The 17,728-nt window shown below is 40.6% G+C and overlaps 4 protein-coding genes across 6 annotated transcripts in view; 1 reads left to right on the top strand and 3 right to left on the bottom strand.

Moving 5' to 3' along the window:
* The window catches only part of LOC125898750 (neuronal acetylcholine receptor subunit alpha-9-like), a 258,716-nt gene that overhangs the window by 124,598 nt on the left and 116,390 nt on the right, over positions 1-17,728 (bottom strand). The window lies entirely within an intron of this gene.
* Positions 523-4,161, top strand: LOC125897864 (olfactory receptor 10J4-like). The gene is made up of 3 exons (XM_049591318.1): positions 523-750; positions 852-1,526; positions 3,770-4,161. Exons 1-3 carry the CDS (start codon positions 523-525, stop codon positions 3,932-3,934), a joined length of 1,068 nt encoding a protein of 355 aa, XP_049447275.1. The 3' UTR covers positions 3,935-4,161.
* On the bottom strand, positions 5,623-6,582 carry LOC125897866 (olfactory receptor 52N5-like). Its single transcript, XM_049591319.1, has one exon. It carries the CDS (start codon positions 6,577-6,579, stop codon positions 5,623-5,625), a length of 957 nt encoding a protein of 318 aa, XP_049447276.1. The 5' UTR covers positions 6,580-6,582.
* Positions 12,679-16,773, bottom strand: LOC125898766 (olfactory receptor 52N5-like). The gene is made up of 2 exons (XM_049592712.1): positions 16,668-16,773; positions 12,679-13,622 (listed from the first exon to the last, which is right to left on the bottom strand). The coding sequence occupies exons 1-2, from the start codon at positions 16,675-16,677 to the stop codon at positions 12,679-12,681; spliced, it is 954 nt and encodes a 317-aa protein (XP_049448669.1). The 5' UTR covers positions 16,678-16,773.

A 17,728-nucleotide genomic window follows, 5' to 3' on the forward strand; every position in this document is an offset into this window, starting at 1 on the left:
AAATAAAATTGATTGATTGATTGATTGATTGATTAAACTGTATTTTCAGAGTCACGTGACTTTTAGCGCTCCATCTCTGCTGTAAATGATTTATTTAAAAACTTTTATGTTTCACCTAAATCACCTTATTTTAAAAATCTCATTATTCGGCAGTGGACACATTGGAAAGTGCAAATTATGGGGTTTCTGTCACTATTTTTTAAAAACTCGTGGAGACATTAATCCAAATAAATGACATATTTGTCTAAATCCTGCCCAGCTCCTCTGGCACAAGTTTCATTTAAGAGGCCCCGCCTTCACTTCCAGCAAATCGTGTGCAAAGCATTGTGGGGATTTTATACCAGCTGAGGATCCACACATGCATCCTTGGAATTTCTCTGAAAGAAGGACTCAATCCTCTGTGAAATTCACAAGGATCCTTGACATTGGAACAGTCCTTTGGCGGGACGATGACGTATCCTCCTTGAAATTTGGCAGTGTGAGGCTCTTTCCCTGACTTTGAGAGACACCCCATGTATGCACATGCCTGACTATACCCACCCTTACCTCACTCTTTCTCCAGATTCATACCTGCCCTTGTCGACCAATCAGAGATCCAGCTCTGTTAACGGCACCTGGGAGCCTGATGGCGTCACTTTCTTCATCATCCAGGGCCTCGCCAGCCTTGGTGAGAAAAAGATGATAGTTTTTGTCCTCCTGCTTCTGGGTTACATCATCATCCTGGGAGGAAACAGCATGATCATCTTTGTGGTACAAAATAATCTATTAAAGTTCATTTCATCAGTTTTGCCTCAGTCTGACTAAAATGGAATTATTAGTGTCTTAATCTCGCCTTGTTTATTCTCACGCAGGTGCTGACTGATTCAAAGCTCAACTCTCCCATGTATTTCTTCCTCTCCAACCTCTCCTTCGTGGACATCCTCTTCACCACCACCACCATCCCCAAAATGCTGTCGGGCCTCCTGACAGACGTGAATACCATTTCCGTCCCAGGCTGCTTCCTCCAGATGTATTTCTTCGTTCAGCTGGCTGTTACCGGTCGTGCCATCCTGACTGTCATGGCGTACGACCGCTACGTGGCCATCTGCAACCCTCTGCGCTACACGGCAGTCATGACTCGGCCCGTCCGGCTGCTCCTCGTCGCAGGAGCATGGAGTTTTGCCGCCTTCTGCACACTACCAGCTACCTCCTTGTCCTGGCAGCGGCTTTACTGCGGCCCCAGTGTGGTGAGGAATGGCTGGTGTGACCTGTCGTCTGTACGGCGCCTGGTGTGTGGTAACACCACCATAGATAACATTGTGTCCATTTCCTTCGCCATACTGGCGCTACTGACCACAGGAGTCCTCATCCTCACCTCCTACATCCTGATTGGTGTTTCCATATCGAGGATGGTGTCGATGGAGGGTGTCGCTCAAAGGCTAAAGGCCTTCAGGACGTGTGCTGCTCACCTGACTGTGGTGTCCATCTCTTACAGCTCGGCCTCGTTTGTATACATCTCCTACAGGGTGGGAAAGTTTTCACCTGAGGTACGAGACGAATCCTTCAGCTTTAATTTTTACCTTTGCCTTTGTTTTAGTCTCATATATGTCTACCAAAAAAAAATTTTAAGGTCCTGTGTTCAGCTCCAGTATTTATAACCTCAAAGAAGATAGTAGAGGTGGCAGGACAAGACTTTGGTTCTGGAGGTGTGCTGGTTTTGTGTTGTAGTCCAAGTCGTGCCAATCGCATATGAATAGCAGGTAAACGGTCAGTGTGGAGAGGCTGAATGCAGTAACTGAAATGTAGCCTCAGATCCCATCAGCTACTGTCTGACAATAAGTTTGCTTTAATTATAATTTCTAACAGTTATCCACATTCATATGCAGATTTCTGCTTATAGAGAGTGGCTCAAATTACCCGTGATCAGAACAGGAAGTCTTTCCTTGGATATCCTCTGGCGACACCAGATCAGCCCGAAATATTGGCCCTCGTCACCAGAGGCTTTATCGTTGTCTGATTACAGTATTTAAAACAAGACTAGCAAGGAGTTTAAAGGTTGTTCTTTGACCTTGAAAGCAGCAACTTGAGAAAAATCTCCCCATTAGGTCCACCTTGAGTTTCCAAACCTCTCTACCACGTCCTGTGGCCTCACACAGCAGATGGTACCTGAGCTGTCATTGACCTGTGTTTGAAATTCCTTTAACATGAAAGCAGAGACATTTTGTTGCATTGAAGGACCATAACTCTGGACACAGACCAGACCCACCACACAGATATCAGATGGCACATTGCTGTAAAGGCTGTGGGACGTTAAAGCTCAGATTCAGGGGCTGGTTGCACCAACAGGGCTTCTGCCTATAGCAGTATAGTACAGCAGTTCCCACAGTGAAAGTTGTGGATGGTACCAACAGAAGCGTTCCTTAGCGTCCCCATGTTTGGTCCCCCCTCTGTTGGGGTACCTAGCACACAGATCTGGTACTAAAAGGTGGAGCTAGAAACCCTGCAGTCTGATTGGTCAGTAGAGGACGCTCACTCTGGTTTTATGTAACCTCTGTTCATACATCAGTAAACTACAACTATAAAATGAAAGAGAAAAAAATCACTTCATTCACTGGGCCGACTGCCGGCAACTTTTAAGGTGGAACGTTAACTTGTAATGTTACTCAATGCATGAGTTGATGACGTGAATCCATCAGCACACCTTAAATTTCACTGTGACAACTTTGACCATCACTTTAGTTTTTATATGACACACACTTTTAGTAATGACTTTAAAAATATAGATTCATTTGGAGCGGATTATGTGAAGGTCATATATTCTAATCCTCACTTCCTGTGGGCTACAGCAACACTAAACCCCTGAGCTTGCCTGAGAAGGACTAAATGCACAAAGCTGCTATTTTGAAATATCCCATGGAGAGAGACTCTCACTGCAGCCTGTTCTATTTTGTTGTGAAAATGTGGGCGTGCAGCCTCGTTCTGTGGACGATAACCCAGGTGCAGACTTCCATCTGTGTCACCGCTGATGAGGAAATACAGCGAGTGCTGGACGGAGCAGTGAGTGACAACAACCCCGCCCACATTTAAGAGGACTGTCTGAACACACCCAGGGTCTAGGTACCATGTCTGAAGGCTTACTGCTGGTTCCAAAGGTGCTGGACTGAAAGGGTTTGGAGGAGACGGAGCTTAAGTTGGTGCTCTAAGTCCGACCGAATAGTTACAGTGGTTCCACTAGCTAGGCTTAAACATTGTTGGGCAAGTCGCTCTAAAAATGTACTACATTACTTATGACATTTTACCTTAATTTAAAAGTAATGTCACTTTACAATATTACTCTCTATGTAGAGTAATAAGTTACTGATTACACTACTTTCACCAAAATAACTTTAGAAGAACAGCTCTGCATGTTGTCTCACAGCAGCTCCAGTTTATTACAGTTCAGATCTGACCCATTCATGCATTCACACACAGTGGTCATTACTTTGGATTAAAATCCCCAGATTATATTAATAACAGTGTGACGATAAAAGAACAAATACATGAATGAATGAATATCCTTGGACACAGGGAGGGTCAGACAGAGGATCAAAGTCTGATCATTATGAGATATGTTAAATATTCCTCCAGGTGCTCCAGCTTCCTCCCACAGTCCAAAGACATGCAGGTTAATTGGTGACTCTAAATTGTCCGTAGGTGTGAATGTGAGTGTGAATGGTTGTCTGTCTCTATGTGTCAGCCCTGTGATAGTCTGGCGACCTGTAACTTATCATTATTTCTGATTTTGTTTCAGGTTCGTATCATCGTGTCTGTAATGTACTCCGCTCTGACTCCTTTCCTAAACCCCCTGATCTACAGTCTGAGGAACGAGGAGCTGCGAGAGTCCATCAGGAGGACTCTGAGCAGGTTCAGACCTGCTGCTGTGTTACCCACAAAGAACGTCCACACAGTGTCCTGACTGGGAGAGGAAAGCTGTTTCATGTCCATTTGGGGTTAAGAGACCGTCTCGCACTAAAACTTATTCAGAAACCATCAGTCTCCAGAAGAAAATGTTGGCAATGTTGGTTTCTGCAAACCATGACTGTTACATTTGTAGTCTTCATACAGATCACTTTGAGACTATGGAACAATAATACTGATTGGGTTTTACTAACCTGTGGCTCTTCACAAGCAGTTTATTAGGCACCAAACATGAATGGTTTGTAGTGACCTGTCGCTGTTTTTTACACACTTTAACCACAGTGCAACTTCCAACCAAAGTTTAAATGTATCACTTACATGATGTCAAGTGTCTGTGGTTTGTAAAAAACGCACAGCGTCAACATTTTCTCTTGTGTTTGGGTCAGCATGATTATTAAATCAGTCTTTTGTATACTGAGCCAATCACATGTTTGGTTAGCTGTTTACTTATCAACAAACTTACTAATTTACTACGTTTGCATTGAACGACAAATTCTGAATTATCATTTGAGTTAAATATGTTATCAACAGAAATATTTCCCTCACACATGAATGGATGAAGCAATATTCAAATAAATGTAAGTTGCTTTTAAAGCTTGTGTGAATACGTCTCACTGTTTATGTCTTCAGTGTTTTTCTATCAACACCTCCTGCTGCCAGAAATGTCTTTGTAACCTGTGTGACACCTTTAACGACATCAGGAGCTCCAGGTGCTCAGTTACAGCCAATCAAGGTCTCAATCAGGCAGCTGACTCCCTGTGACGTCCTCGTCACACTCTGCGGTCAGAGGGCCGCCATCAGCAGATCCCTCACCTTTAACTCACAGTTACTCAGCAGTGTAACTTGTAAGAGTCCAAGAGCCATACTTCAGCTGAGTATTTATATTTTATTCCACGTGTGACGACTCCCTCCTCCTGGGCTCCAGGTCTCCTCTGCTTGGTGGCTCTGCAGGTGCTGAATAATGGCTCGTTAGCTGTGTGAGCTACACCTGGTCCGTCTCCCTCACTTTCCAGTCTGTCTGTCTGTCTGATTTGCAAAGTTCATTGTAGGTTTGTGATATCACAGCTTCCTTTGGAGCGTCTGGCTCTCCACATTTTGGGGTTCATCTTTGCAAATCTTTAAACAACTGCAGACACTGGACATCTTGCAGGTGAATCTTCTCACTAAGTGTAAATGTCTTTGTCTGAAAATAGTTAATAAATAATGTTAATGCCAAATAAATCATGATGGATTACTAGATCTTAATTTTTGCGCTATTTTGGATTTTTGGGGTGATTCAGTTTTTGAGCATTTGAACACTGACTTATACATCGATTACCATGGCAACAGTTTGGGTCAGCCCTGAAGAATATTGTTCAAACAAAAAATATAACAGTATTAGAAATGATGTTTCATTACATCCAGATGTGTCAATGAGAAAATGAGATTAGAAACTTAAAACATATTTATAATTGAGGATGATCTCAGTTTTACAGTCGTCAAAATTAAAACAAAGAATGGAATCGACACTTTCTTTGAGCTTACAAACTGCAGGATCAGAACTGTTTCAAAATCTGTTAAATTCAAGGTAACGTCAAATAAAAATCTTAATATCTTAAATTCGGCTAAACTTGTTCATGTCACAGAGAAATGTGCGTCAGACTTGAGGAGCTTGATTAACGAGACCTTCATCAGCTTTGTGCGTATTTATTTATGGAAACTTTTCACGTCCATGACTTTGTTATTTTGAAACACGCTGACAATCTTCTGCCGGAGCTCTTTACACTGCAGCCCGTAGATGATGGGGTTCAGGGCCGGGGGGAGGACGTGGAACATGACCGACGCCACCTTCCCATTGTCCGCCCACTCAGGCCGACGGTGCATGATCATGGGCGTGAAGCTTGCCACCAACATGATAAGGTAGACGGCCAGGTGGGTGGCACAGGTCTGCAGCGCCCGACTGTTCAGCACCTTGTTCTTGTTGCTCAGACACACAATGGTGATCCTCAGGTAGGTGAGCGTGACGCTGCCGAGGGAGGAGCTCAAGATGACCACAGCGCTGCCGAGGCCGTAGATGTGATTGATGAGAAGATTTTGGCAGGAGAGCTTAAACAAGGAGGCGTTGTCGCAGAATGGGTTAATTATTAGCCGCCTGCAGCGCGTCAGGCGGATAGTGAGACCCAGGAGGATGGCGACAAAGATGAAGGCCGCCACCCACGCCCCCGCTGACAGCTTCACCACCATCCTGTTGGTCATGATGGTGGCGTATCGCAGGGGGTTGCAGATGGCCACGTAGCGATCGAAGGCCATGATCATGAGCACCGTGTGAGAGGTGCCTGCGTGAAAGTGAGCGCAGAATGCCTGGACGACACAGTCGATGTAATGAACGTAGCGCTCTGTGACTGGAGTAAAAACGTCACTTAACAAGCGAGGGATGACGGCCGTCGCCCCGAAGACATCGTTAATGCTCATGTTGCAGAAGAGCAGGTACATGGGCTGGTGGAGGCTCCGCTCCATGGTGATCAGGACCACCAGGCTGATGTTGGACACCATGATGAAGATGTAGATGAGGAGCAGGAGGATGAAGGCAGGAACAGAGGACTGGGGGCTGACCTTTAACCCCTCGATGGATATGACATCCATATTGAAGGTTTTGTTCTCCATTCTGCAGAGGGACGATCCTGCAGAGGATCAGAGACAAAGAATTCAGTAATCACTTTGCTCAATAACAAACCTGATCTGTCAGAGTGATGATGGTGATGATGATGACGACGACGACAGGATAATCCATCAGTGGTTCATGCTCTGCAACGAAACCACAGTGCAGTTGCTGGAAGCATTGTTGGACAAACAAACAACAAAAATGGAAGGCATAAAAAATCAAAGTCCAGGCACTCAGGTCGGTTTGGAAAAATAAAAAAGCCTTTATTTAATGGGCAGGAGTCATTAAAAACACCAGCGCGTGTTGGCTTGTGTCTTCCTCAGGGTGTATGAAGACAAGAGAGCAAACAAAGCAATTATAGTTGCAGTCACTTCAGCTGTGAATCATTCAGTCTGTGCCATTTTCTTTTAGGCCTCTAGGAGGCCTCAGTCAAGATTTAGTACAAGAAGACTGTAACTTCTGGGGGATCAGACAACAAACTTACTGAGCCCCTCTCACAGACTGTCAAGTCTTAACTAAATAAGAATAATGTAAACAGAATAGAATCCACAATAGAAACCATACGAGAACAACAGACAACAAAAACGTTTGATTTTTAGCTGCCAGTTTCTCTTGTTCTACCGACCAGTGCCACCAAAAGCACTTGTTTTTCACTGAGTCATTGTTGAGTTTTAGCGGCTTTTTAGCCATCAGACGACCTCAACCAGGTTCTGTGAACCAAAACACAATCTTGCCTAAACAGAACCACATGTTAACCACAGGGCTGTTACAAAATAATGTTATCAAGTGTCCGTTACATAACAACATACAAATGTAAGGTATCCATGGTTTGCAGAAACGTACATGTATTCTGCTGATGGAGGTGAAAAGCAGCAAGTTAAAAGAACAAAGGAAAGTGAAAACTAAATCATGAAACACGTGTGAAGTGTAATGTAGAAGACAAAAGTCAGACACAACATGTGGCGTGACGCTGATGGTTTTTGATTTACTGCACGAGGATGTTTTAACAGGAGCATGTTGCTCACAAAGTCTCAGTAAAAACTGTGATTAGTTATGAACTGAAACTTTGGTTAAAGGAAATGAAACTAAACAGTAATTTTGAATTTAAAAAAGCAGTAATAATATTGTAATTGATAGAAAAAGCAGCTCTAATACTGTAATACTGTACTGACATTCAGAAATCACACTGATTGAAAAATACAATAACACCACTGCAATACTGCAGCTGACCTGCAACCTGCATGTCTTTGGACTGTGGGAGGAAACCCACGATGACACGGGGAGAACATGCAAACTCCACACAGAAGGGCTCCTCCACCTGAAGGAACCCTCTTGACAATGCCAACCACTGCACCAGCGTGCTTCCACAGAAATAACACTAACTGGAAAATACAGTTACAATACTGCAGTTACAAATACTACCACTGTACTGTAATTGGAAACACAATAATAATGCTGTAAATAAAAATCCACATAAATAAAACCAACGTACTAGCACCTGTTAGTGACTCTAAAATCTACAGCAACATTTTTACAGTGAGACAACATGTCCTCACGTCACGTCTTCCTGAATCAGACTCCAGTCTGGTTTTATGTGAATTCTTTCTGGTCCTTTATTTTAGTCACTAATTTTGACTCATCAGACTCAGAATCAGAATCAGATTTATCACCCTGCAGGATTTTTACTTTAAATCTGCCTCAGTGTTCAGTGTGTACAAGAAACATATTGAAGGCAAGATTCTGATGATCCTGCACGTGTATGTAAAGACTTCAAATGTTAAGGGTCACATGATCTCTCTCATCAGCACTGTCACATTAAATCAGAGTCACAAAACTAAATAATTTGACTGCAGTTACAGTTCAGCGTCACACTGTACTGTCTGAACTTGAGACGACATATTAGAAACAAAACAGATTTCAATTAAACAAATGGAGGCACCATGCAAAGAGTTTTAGCTCCTTTATGTTTTATATGTGATCTGTTGATACGTCCAAGTTTCCTGCTGCAGCTTTGATAATCTGTGTTTTATCACTGCTGTGCACAACATAACTTCAGCTTATTACATCGACACTGATGTTCAGTTAACTGAGCTGTGAGTAATCGTCCTGCATGTTTCACCATGATGTCTTTCAGCTCTGCCTCATCACTGCAGCTCCACTCAGAGGCCAACCCTCCTGTTAGATCAGTTAATAGTATAAAATGATGTGAGTTCAGACTGTTGTGTCACCTTTAATGACGACAAAGACGTCATGAAAATGTCCCAGACTCCAGTTCTTAGTCTCGTCAGTGAGTCTGGAGACAAACAGGATCTGAATCAACCTGTCACAGATGCTGTTTATAAAAACCAGGACCAATCAGGAGACGAGGCACCACAACGACCAAAGAACTGACAAATTAAATATATTTTTCATTTGCTGTTTATTCCGCAGTTTAAAGAGAGGACACCCAGAGTGAGTGGTGATAGCACCATGAAACTTCCCCGGGTGATTAAATACATTAAGACATTTATATTTTGTGTTACAAGTTCTCTGAAATGTTACAGTTGAAATTGCAAATGAGGCGTTTTCTCATTCTGCACTAGTTTGCATATGTTTACAGAACAAAACATTGGATCCAACTGAATAAGACTGAACACTGGATAAAGTCAGGTTCAAAATTCTCACATTTCACTTTGTCGTCATGTACGGAGTGAAAAGTCTTTACAGAGGAAATTTCAGGTATCCGTTTTATCACTCAATAAATTATATTACACTGTCAACAACCAAAAAAATCTATTCTCACCATATTTTTAGTGATAAAAAGATGTATAAATCAGGCTGTGAATCACTTATGAGCAAACTAACCTCTGTAAAAACCTTCAGAATACAGACAGGAGTGAAACTGGGATGTCTGGTGGATGTGAGAGCTGCTAAGTGCAGATTTATGAGAAAAAACTCACTCTGAGAAAACAGCCTTTAAATATATGGATGGATGCATATGGTCAAATCCCAAACATTTTCAGCTCAAAATTAAGACAATAGAGTCACATAAAACATATCACCATGTAACTTCCCCAATTTAAAACTTATATTAGGACAGTTCCCCCACTTTTTTGTTTTAACTCTAATTAATTAAAAGCAAATTTCCAGAACAGAAACCTGAACTAAAAAGAACACATACATGTGGATCTTGGACATTTTCGTTCCTCTTGTCTGAAGCAAAATAAATTCTCCTAAAATCTCAAAACTGAGCGATGCATGCAGAGACTGTTTTCAGCTGAGGGTGTCTCGACTGAAATGTTTCTTTTAAAACAACAAAAGTTTTAACATTTGACACAAAGCAGGTTGAAATCATCCAGTACAAACTCAGTCGCAGTGAAACATCTGACAGTTCAGACACATTCAGTGAGCAGTGGGAGTCATCACCGATAGACTGTGTGTGTGTGTGTGTGTGTGTGTGTGTGTGTGTGTACCAGGTTTACCACTGTGGATGTGAGCGTCCTCCAGTCAGACCAGAGCTGAGCTGACAGACACTTTTTATAATGTGTCTCCTGTTGCTCAACAGTTTGTCACCAGGCAACTGTTGCTGTTGACTTGGTGTCAGCATCATTGTGTATGTTGTCGACTCCACATCCATTAAACTCAGAGTCTCTTTTCACCATTTGATATATAATGAATAACTAAAAACATTAAGGATCCTTAAAGTGACGATTATCAATATTTCTCTAACGGTGTTTGAAATGTGTTGGGTGCAACCAAATCACCACAGTATTGGTGTTGGTATTGCACGTTACTGCAAACCACTGATGTGGTACATTAGTAGGTTTCTTCATTTTTTAATGTTTCACTTTTTAGTTTTCTGTTGTGACAACGCTGCGCCTAGAGCTTCAGTGTGTAAGACTCAGTGGCATCAAGCAGTGAGGCTCAATGTTCAGGAGGGTTTTCATCCACAGAACACTGATCCACTTTCACATCACGGATCAGTGTTTCTCTGACGCTGTGTGGCATGTCACAGATGGGGAGCTTGTCCAGCCCCTGCTCAGGTGTGCTCACCTTTTGTCTCTGATAACTTAAGACCCAGAGGTTCAGGAGGTTTTTCTCCAGGAGCTGAATCATCCACAGAGGTCTAACCCTGTCCAGAACAAACAGAACAGCTGATTTAAATGAGTAAAAATAATAAGTAAAACAGTTTCATGCCTCTAATCAGAGGAACCCCAACACTGCTTATTGCAGCTTCTTACTACACTGGCCGATGCAAAAACATGAAAATGTAAATGTCTCTATCCAGAGTCAGTGTTTGGTTTGTCCGTTCTGGGCTACTGTAGAAAGACGGCGGTGCAACATGGCGATCTCTGTGGACGAGGACCCGCTCCATATGTGGATATTAATGGTTCATTCAGAAACACAGTTCAGACCAAAGATTCAGGACCAGTACAGAGAGTTGTTGACTAGAGATGATGCGCCGTCTCACGGTGGTCGCTTCCTGTGAACCGCCTGCTTTTTACAACGTTACAGAATGGATCGTCGACAGTTGTTTGTTTCAACTCGTCTCATTGTGGAGCTTTGGACTGAACTGGTTTTAAAACTACAAAGTAAATCTGTAATCTCACATTTCACTTTAAAGAAAAACGTGCAGATTCAAAGAGTATTAATGTAAGAAATAGTTAACAATATTAATGTAAAAAGTGGTGCGCTACGTACAATAACCTTAGAAAAGGTTACTAATCTCACAAACTTTTTCTGCCGCAGCAGGTTGGAAAAAAAGTCGTCCACACAAAACTGCAGTATGAATATTAAGTTTAATGTGGTCATTGTCATGCCTCTGATTTCCTGCAAACAATGTAAAATTCTACTTTGTAACATTTACTTACAACTTCTTTGTTTGTAACAAGGCCAAGTAATTGACAGGATCATGATTTAGTTCTCTCATCAGACTTGTTCAGTCTCTATTTGAGAGAAAAAGTCTGGTGTCATCTGCAAAGAGCAAAGGAAATATAGTGTTAGATACAGCAGCAAGATAATTAATATAAATTCTGAATAATAAGGGTCCTAATATGGATCCTTACGGGACACCACATTGTATTACATTTCTTGTTGACTTATGACCATTAATAAGAACATATTATAAAGCCATATCTATGCAGTATAAATAAATGTGGAGCCAGAAAATTAACAATCCCATGAGCAGTTGGATTTAATGCCACTTTGTTTGATTTGTACTTATAAAATGACATTGTGTTCGGCCTGATAACTTTTAATACTTAAAAAATAATGTTTGCAATGTGTGACCATATTTATTTGACTCATAAAAATGATTTTTGCAAATGTTCTTGGAATTTCATTTCCAAAATTTTAGCCCAATGTTATATTTATAATAAATGAAGGCAAGAAACTTCATTTCATGAATACATATTGTCTCTCTGTTATTGGACACATACCTGACCAACTGCAGGACAACATGAGGCACTGTAATCATTTCTTTGTCTGAACAGTGTTGAGTTAAAACACATCTATATTTCAGTACTTTGGAATAAAGAGGTGTGAAACCGTTATCCAGATTAATAACTCTACTATATTACTTCCCATAAAGTACCTAAATACCTAATCATGCTTGAAACTGGGTCCATGGGCAAGACTTGACACCGTGGTGTGAACAGTGAGGCATCCTGGGAGGTTCTTTCTTTTGGAGAACAAAGGATGGGACACCTTCACATGTCCAGTAGGTTTGCACAAATGACAAATCATCTGTGGTCCAGTGACTCCCAACAACAGAAACACCAGAAATGAGACAACAGGCTGACTGCAGCACGTCAGCAAAATCTTTTAGCATCAGATTTTTAAAATACATGAAAAAATACACTGCAGATGAATATTAGCCTGTGTGGCTAAATCTGGCACGTTTACATGATGGACTCAAGTGCTCAAGTTAAATAATATGCACTGACTCTTCTTAAATATAACAAACACTTTTGATTCCAGGGTCACTGGGGTTGATTCATTCTTTATTCTTCCACCAGTTTGTGTTAGACTGAGGAATTTTAAATTCTACCAACAGTGGAATTTATCAGCTTTTTATTGCCGTGTCCTGATGTTTGCTCTTAGTCCGTTCACCGCAAACACTGTTATTTTTTCCTGTTAAATATGATCATAAGTTTTTGTCTGACCGCTTTGATTTGCAGTCCGTAGATAACGGCGTTCATGGAAGGAGGAACCACGTGGAACATGATGGACGCCAGCTTCCTGTGGTCTGATAAGTGAGGGAAACGATGGAGGATGATAATGATGGCACCCGACACAAACATGATGATGTATACGGCCAGGTGGGTGGCGCAGGTCTGCAGCGCTTTGCTGTTCAGCACCTTGTTCTTACTACTCAAACACACCATGGCGATCCTCAGGTAGGTGAGCGTGACGCTACACATAGACACAAACATCATGACCATGGCGGTGCTGAGCCCATAGATGTGGTTGACGATTATGTTTTCACAGGACAGCTTAAACAACGAGGCGTTGTCGCAAAATGGGTTGAGTACAACCTGCCTGCAGCGTGACAGGCGAACGCTGAGGCTCACAAGGATTAAAATCAAAAAGAAAACTACCGCCCAGGCCGACACTGACAGCGCCACCACCATCCTGTTGGTCATGATGATGGTGTATCTCAGGGGGTTGCAGATGGCCACGTAGCGATCGAAGGCCATGATCATGAGCACTGTGTGAGAGGTGCCTCCGTGAAAGTGAGCGCAGAACGCCTGGACGACACAGTCGATGTAATGAATGTAGCGCTCTGTGCCTGGGACAAAAATGTCACTCAACAAGTGAGGGACGATGACTGTTGCTCCAAACGCATCATTAATGCTCATGTTGCAGAAGAGCAGGTACATGGGCTGGTGGAGGCTCTGCTCCATGAAGATCAGGACCACCAGGCCGATGTTGGACACCATGATGAAGATGTAGATGAGGAGGAGGATGAAGGCAGGAATGGAGGACTTAGGGCTGACCTTTAACCCCTCCAGCTGTAAAACGTCCATATTGAAAGTGTTGTTCTCCATTCTGCAGACGGAGGATCCTGCAGAGGATCATAGACAAAGAATAGAGTCAACACTGTAACAGTTATCATCATACATGATGGTGTTAATGATTCATAAGATGGTAAACAAGTGCAGCTTTGAGGAAGCAACACGTCTGATGATATAAAAAATAAATGACATGAGTGTAAAGTATCTTCCAATCCCAAATTTTAATGTGTACCCCTACACCTTGTTTTGCATGGTTGGTTGGATGTAATGCCAAATTCATGGAAACGTCATTGGAGACAGCTTAAAACAGTGATTTGAACATGTCACATTTAAACTTTTGTTCAGTGCACGTGTTCTTCAGATTAGGTCTTGTAATGTAAAGCAGTATATTTGTCCATGTTTTCAGATATAAATTATCACTGTTACAACATCTGATTTAAAAATGCTCACTCTGGGATTTAGACAGAAAAAAACATCTGCTGATTTCTCTCTGGCATTGTTCACTATTACTGAGTCAATGTGACCTCAGTGTACACGTAAACTAGAATTACTTCCTCATGGTTGTGCGCCTCTGTGCATCAGGGAAGTTGCAGTTACAGTTTACATTCATGTCTCAAGATCTATACAATCAGCACAGTTTCAAGATTAGAGCCACCGATTCAGTATCTGACCAAATGTCTCCCCTTCTGTTCCTGAGATATGACGTTAAAACATGATGATGTGACAGTCAAGCTGACTTTTGACCTTTTGACCTTCATTAATTTATCCTGTTAGACATTTGTGTGAAGATTTGTCATAATTACTAAAAGAATTCTTGTTTCGTCAGGTCACAGTGACCTTGACCTTCGACCACCTATTTGTAATTTGTTCATCCTTGACTCAAAGTTGACGTTGGTGCCAAATTTTAAGAAATCCCCTTAAGGTGCTCTTGGGATATCATGTTCATGAGAATGAGATGGATGCAGGGTCACATTGACCTTACACCACCAAATTCTAATCAGTTTATTTTTGAGTCCAAGTGGACATTTGCGCCAAATTGGAGGAAATTCCCTCATGACCCTCTTGTGAGTTTATATTCACAAGAATGAGACAGGGGCAAGGTACTTTGACCTTTTGCCTTTGACCCCCAAATTCTAATTTATTCATCCTTGATTGAAAGTTGACATTTGTGCCAAATTTGAAGAAATTCCAAAGAGGTGTTCTTAAGATGTCACATTCACAAGAATGAGATGGACGCAAGGTCACAGTGACCTTGACGTTTGACCCACAAACATGACAATCTAATTAGTTAATCTCTGCGTACACATGGACGTTTGTGCCAAATTTGAAGAAATTCCACAAAGGCCTTCTTGAGACATTGCATTCATGATTGCATTCATTGACCTTGACCTATGACCAGCAAATTCTAATCAGTTTATCTTTAAGTACAAATTCATTTGTCTTTCCAATCAAACCTTTCATCGTTTATACACAGCGTCTTTAATATGTTCATCATGCCTCATGTGATGTTGCTTTAAAAATTAATTATAAATGTTTTAACAGATTAAAATTAATGTTCTTCAAAGTAACAAGCAAAACAAGGGCTAAAGATCATCACCCATTCTTGAGAATTGGGACAAAATGTCCTGCAAAAAACAAAACAAAACAAAAAAAAAAACAAATTTGGTTTCAGGGTCGAAACATTATTGTTTTATAGGATTAATAAACATGAAGGAAATATTATTTATAAAACATTTTGACCTGCTTTTATTTTTGACCTCTAAACTTGCCCTGTGCCAGAAAACAGCCTCGTCCCAGACAGAAATTGACAACTTCACTCTAAACATTAAAAAATATATTAAAAGCCTTCAAATCTAAAACTAACGCACTGTTTTAATTATTTTCATTTACAATATTTTTTCTTGAAAATGTTCACCTTCTAAATCCTTTCAAAGATACGTCCCAGATTTTTGTCAACTCTGTCAGATTTCTACAAAAATATAATTCAGAGTCAGAATCAGAAATACTTTCATGATCCCTGCGGGAAAATTCTGATTCTCTACAGTTGCTCAGATGTGAAGTAAGAAGAAGATATAAATATAAAGAAATTAAAATAAAATGTAAATAGGAATAAAATGTGTTTATGCTGTTTAACACTAGGATATTAAATATAAAAATATCTTCACATCAGAAATACTTTCATGATCCCTGCGGGAAAATTCTGATTCTCTACAGTTGCTCAGATGTGAAGTAAGAAGAAGATATAAATATAAAGAAATTAAAATAAAATGTAAATAGGAATAAAATGTGTTTATGCTGTTTAACACTAAGATATTAAATATAAAAATATCTTCACTGTGCTGAGACTGAAGTGTGAAAACATATACAGATATGTGCCACATTACACTGTATAAACTACTGTTACATTCAGAAATATAAAATATGTTTTATGCTTTAATGTTCACTACAATACACATCAATACAATAAAATATGAATAAACATAAGAAAGACGTGAGCTACATCACAAGGACTCCTGTCTCACTTCCTGGCTTTAAAAATGTGTGAATGTTGCTCTGGTTCTGGACTGCTTTCTATTTTATGATACACTGATTAGATATTATTTCTATCAGGTGTGTCTCAACCATGACAGGTCGACTCTGCTGGCCTTCTGAATTCAAACTGAATAAGAATTACGGTTTAAAATTAATGCTTTGATGAGCATTACAAGAACTGTGAACAGCTCTGACAGGAGACTGCTGTGAGATTAATAAATAAAGAACTTTTTGTAAACTGTCAGATTTTCCCTCTGACGTCCATCATGTCTGATATGTAAGAACAAGCTCAGTCACAGTAAAAACTTTGATGTTTTAAAATATATCTTTCAGCCTGACTGAAGAGTGAATATAAAGAACACTAAATAAGGTGTTACACAGGACAGAAGCAGAGACGAGAAGACAATATAATGTATGAGGGTCTAATTATTTAAGAAAATTAATAATATAATACTTATTATAAATATTTAGTTCATTCAAATATCAGTTTTCTTTTTCAACAAAGCAACAGCAAATGTGTGTGTGTGTGTGTGTGTGTGTGTGTGTGTGTGTGTGAGCTTTACCTCTTGACATGAAGCTCCTCCAGCCAAAACAGATGCCAACTGGCAGCCATCTTTTATAAGCCGACTGAGACGCTCCTGGTTCTCCAATCAGGCGTTCGCAGCCCTCACGACCTTCATGTTACGCGGGTAATTAACCTGAAGTTTTTATTTCAGTCATCTTTATTCAACTTCTGTAAACTCAACCTGATCCCCAGGGGGTATTCCATCAAGCAGGCTAAAGGCAAATCCAGGCTCAAATGGCCAAGTCTGGCTAATGTGAGCCAGACTTGTCAATAGACAAGAACAGACACCTAAAAGACAGTTCTTCCATTGCTTTCACACACTCACAACTGTCATGATAAATGCAGATAAATATGTGATATTTATAATAATATGATAAATATATGTATGTGTAACATCTTTAATCAAAAAACATTAACTAAAAAAAAAAAAACATTAAAATGTAATAAAAATGAGATAATTTAAAAAATGACTTACAACAGTAAAGCAAAAATCAAACTAATAACAACAAAACTATAATACAATGAAACTGAGGAATTAAAAAAAGATCGTACATGAATATATGATTGCCCTCCCATCCCCACCCTGCTCTGTTTACAACTGACCTATGGCTAAGCCCCGCCCTCAAACGCGATGAGCCAATCACAGTGCGTATAGCCATTCCCATACACTGGGACATTCTCTGCCTGGACATCCATTGAAATGCATTACAGAAAGTCAGTTTGTTGGGTTTTATGAGCTTTTTCTGAGATTTGAAGTTTAGAAATGGTCAAACGGTGTGCATGGGGTACATGCAACTCTGACACAAGGTATCCTGAGAGGCTGGGCGACCAGGTGTATTTTTACACTTTAAACCACATCTCAAGCGAGAAAAGTGTCTCCTTTGGATAAAGTTGTGTGGTAACGTTAGACCACAACATCAACTCAACGTGAATAAGATTAACAATGATGTCTACATCTGTTCTAAGGTAAGTCAACATTGTGTTTGAGGCAACATATTGTCACTTTGCTGGAAAGAAATATAAAGTTATCTTTAACATCTCTAGCTAACGTTAGCTAAA

The sequence above is a fragment of the Epinephelus fuscoguttatus genome, linkage group LG12 (assembly GCF_011397635.1).
Source record: "Epinephelus fuscoguttatus linkage group LG12, E.fuscoguttatus.final_Chr_v1".
NCBI lineage: Eukaryota > Metazoa > Chordata > Actinopteri > Perciformes > Serranidae > Epinephelus > Epinephelus fuscoguttatus.

Bases quoted from the DNA above. Each gene is read 5' to 3' on its own strand.
- LOC125897866 (XM_049591319.1), bottom strand. From the start codon at position 6,579: ATGGAGAACAAAACCTTCAATATGGATGTCATATCCATCGAGGGGTTA.
- LOC125897864 (XM_049591318.1), top strand. From the start codon at position 523: ATGCCTGACTATACCCACCCTTACCTCACTCTTTCTCCAGATTCATAC. The intron at 751-851 runs GTACAAAATAAT...ATTCTCACGCAG, and splicing joins ACAGCATGATCATCTTTGTG to GTGCTGACTGATTCAAAGCT. The intron at 1,527-3,769 runs GTACGAGACGAA...ATTTTGTTTCAG, and splicing joins TGGGAAAGTTTTCACCTGAG to GTTCGTATCATCGTGTCTGT.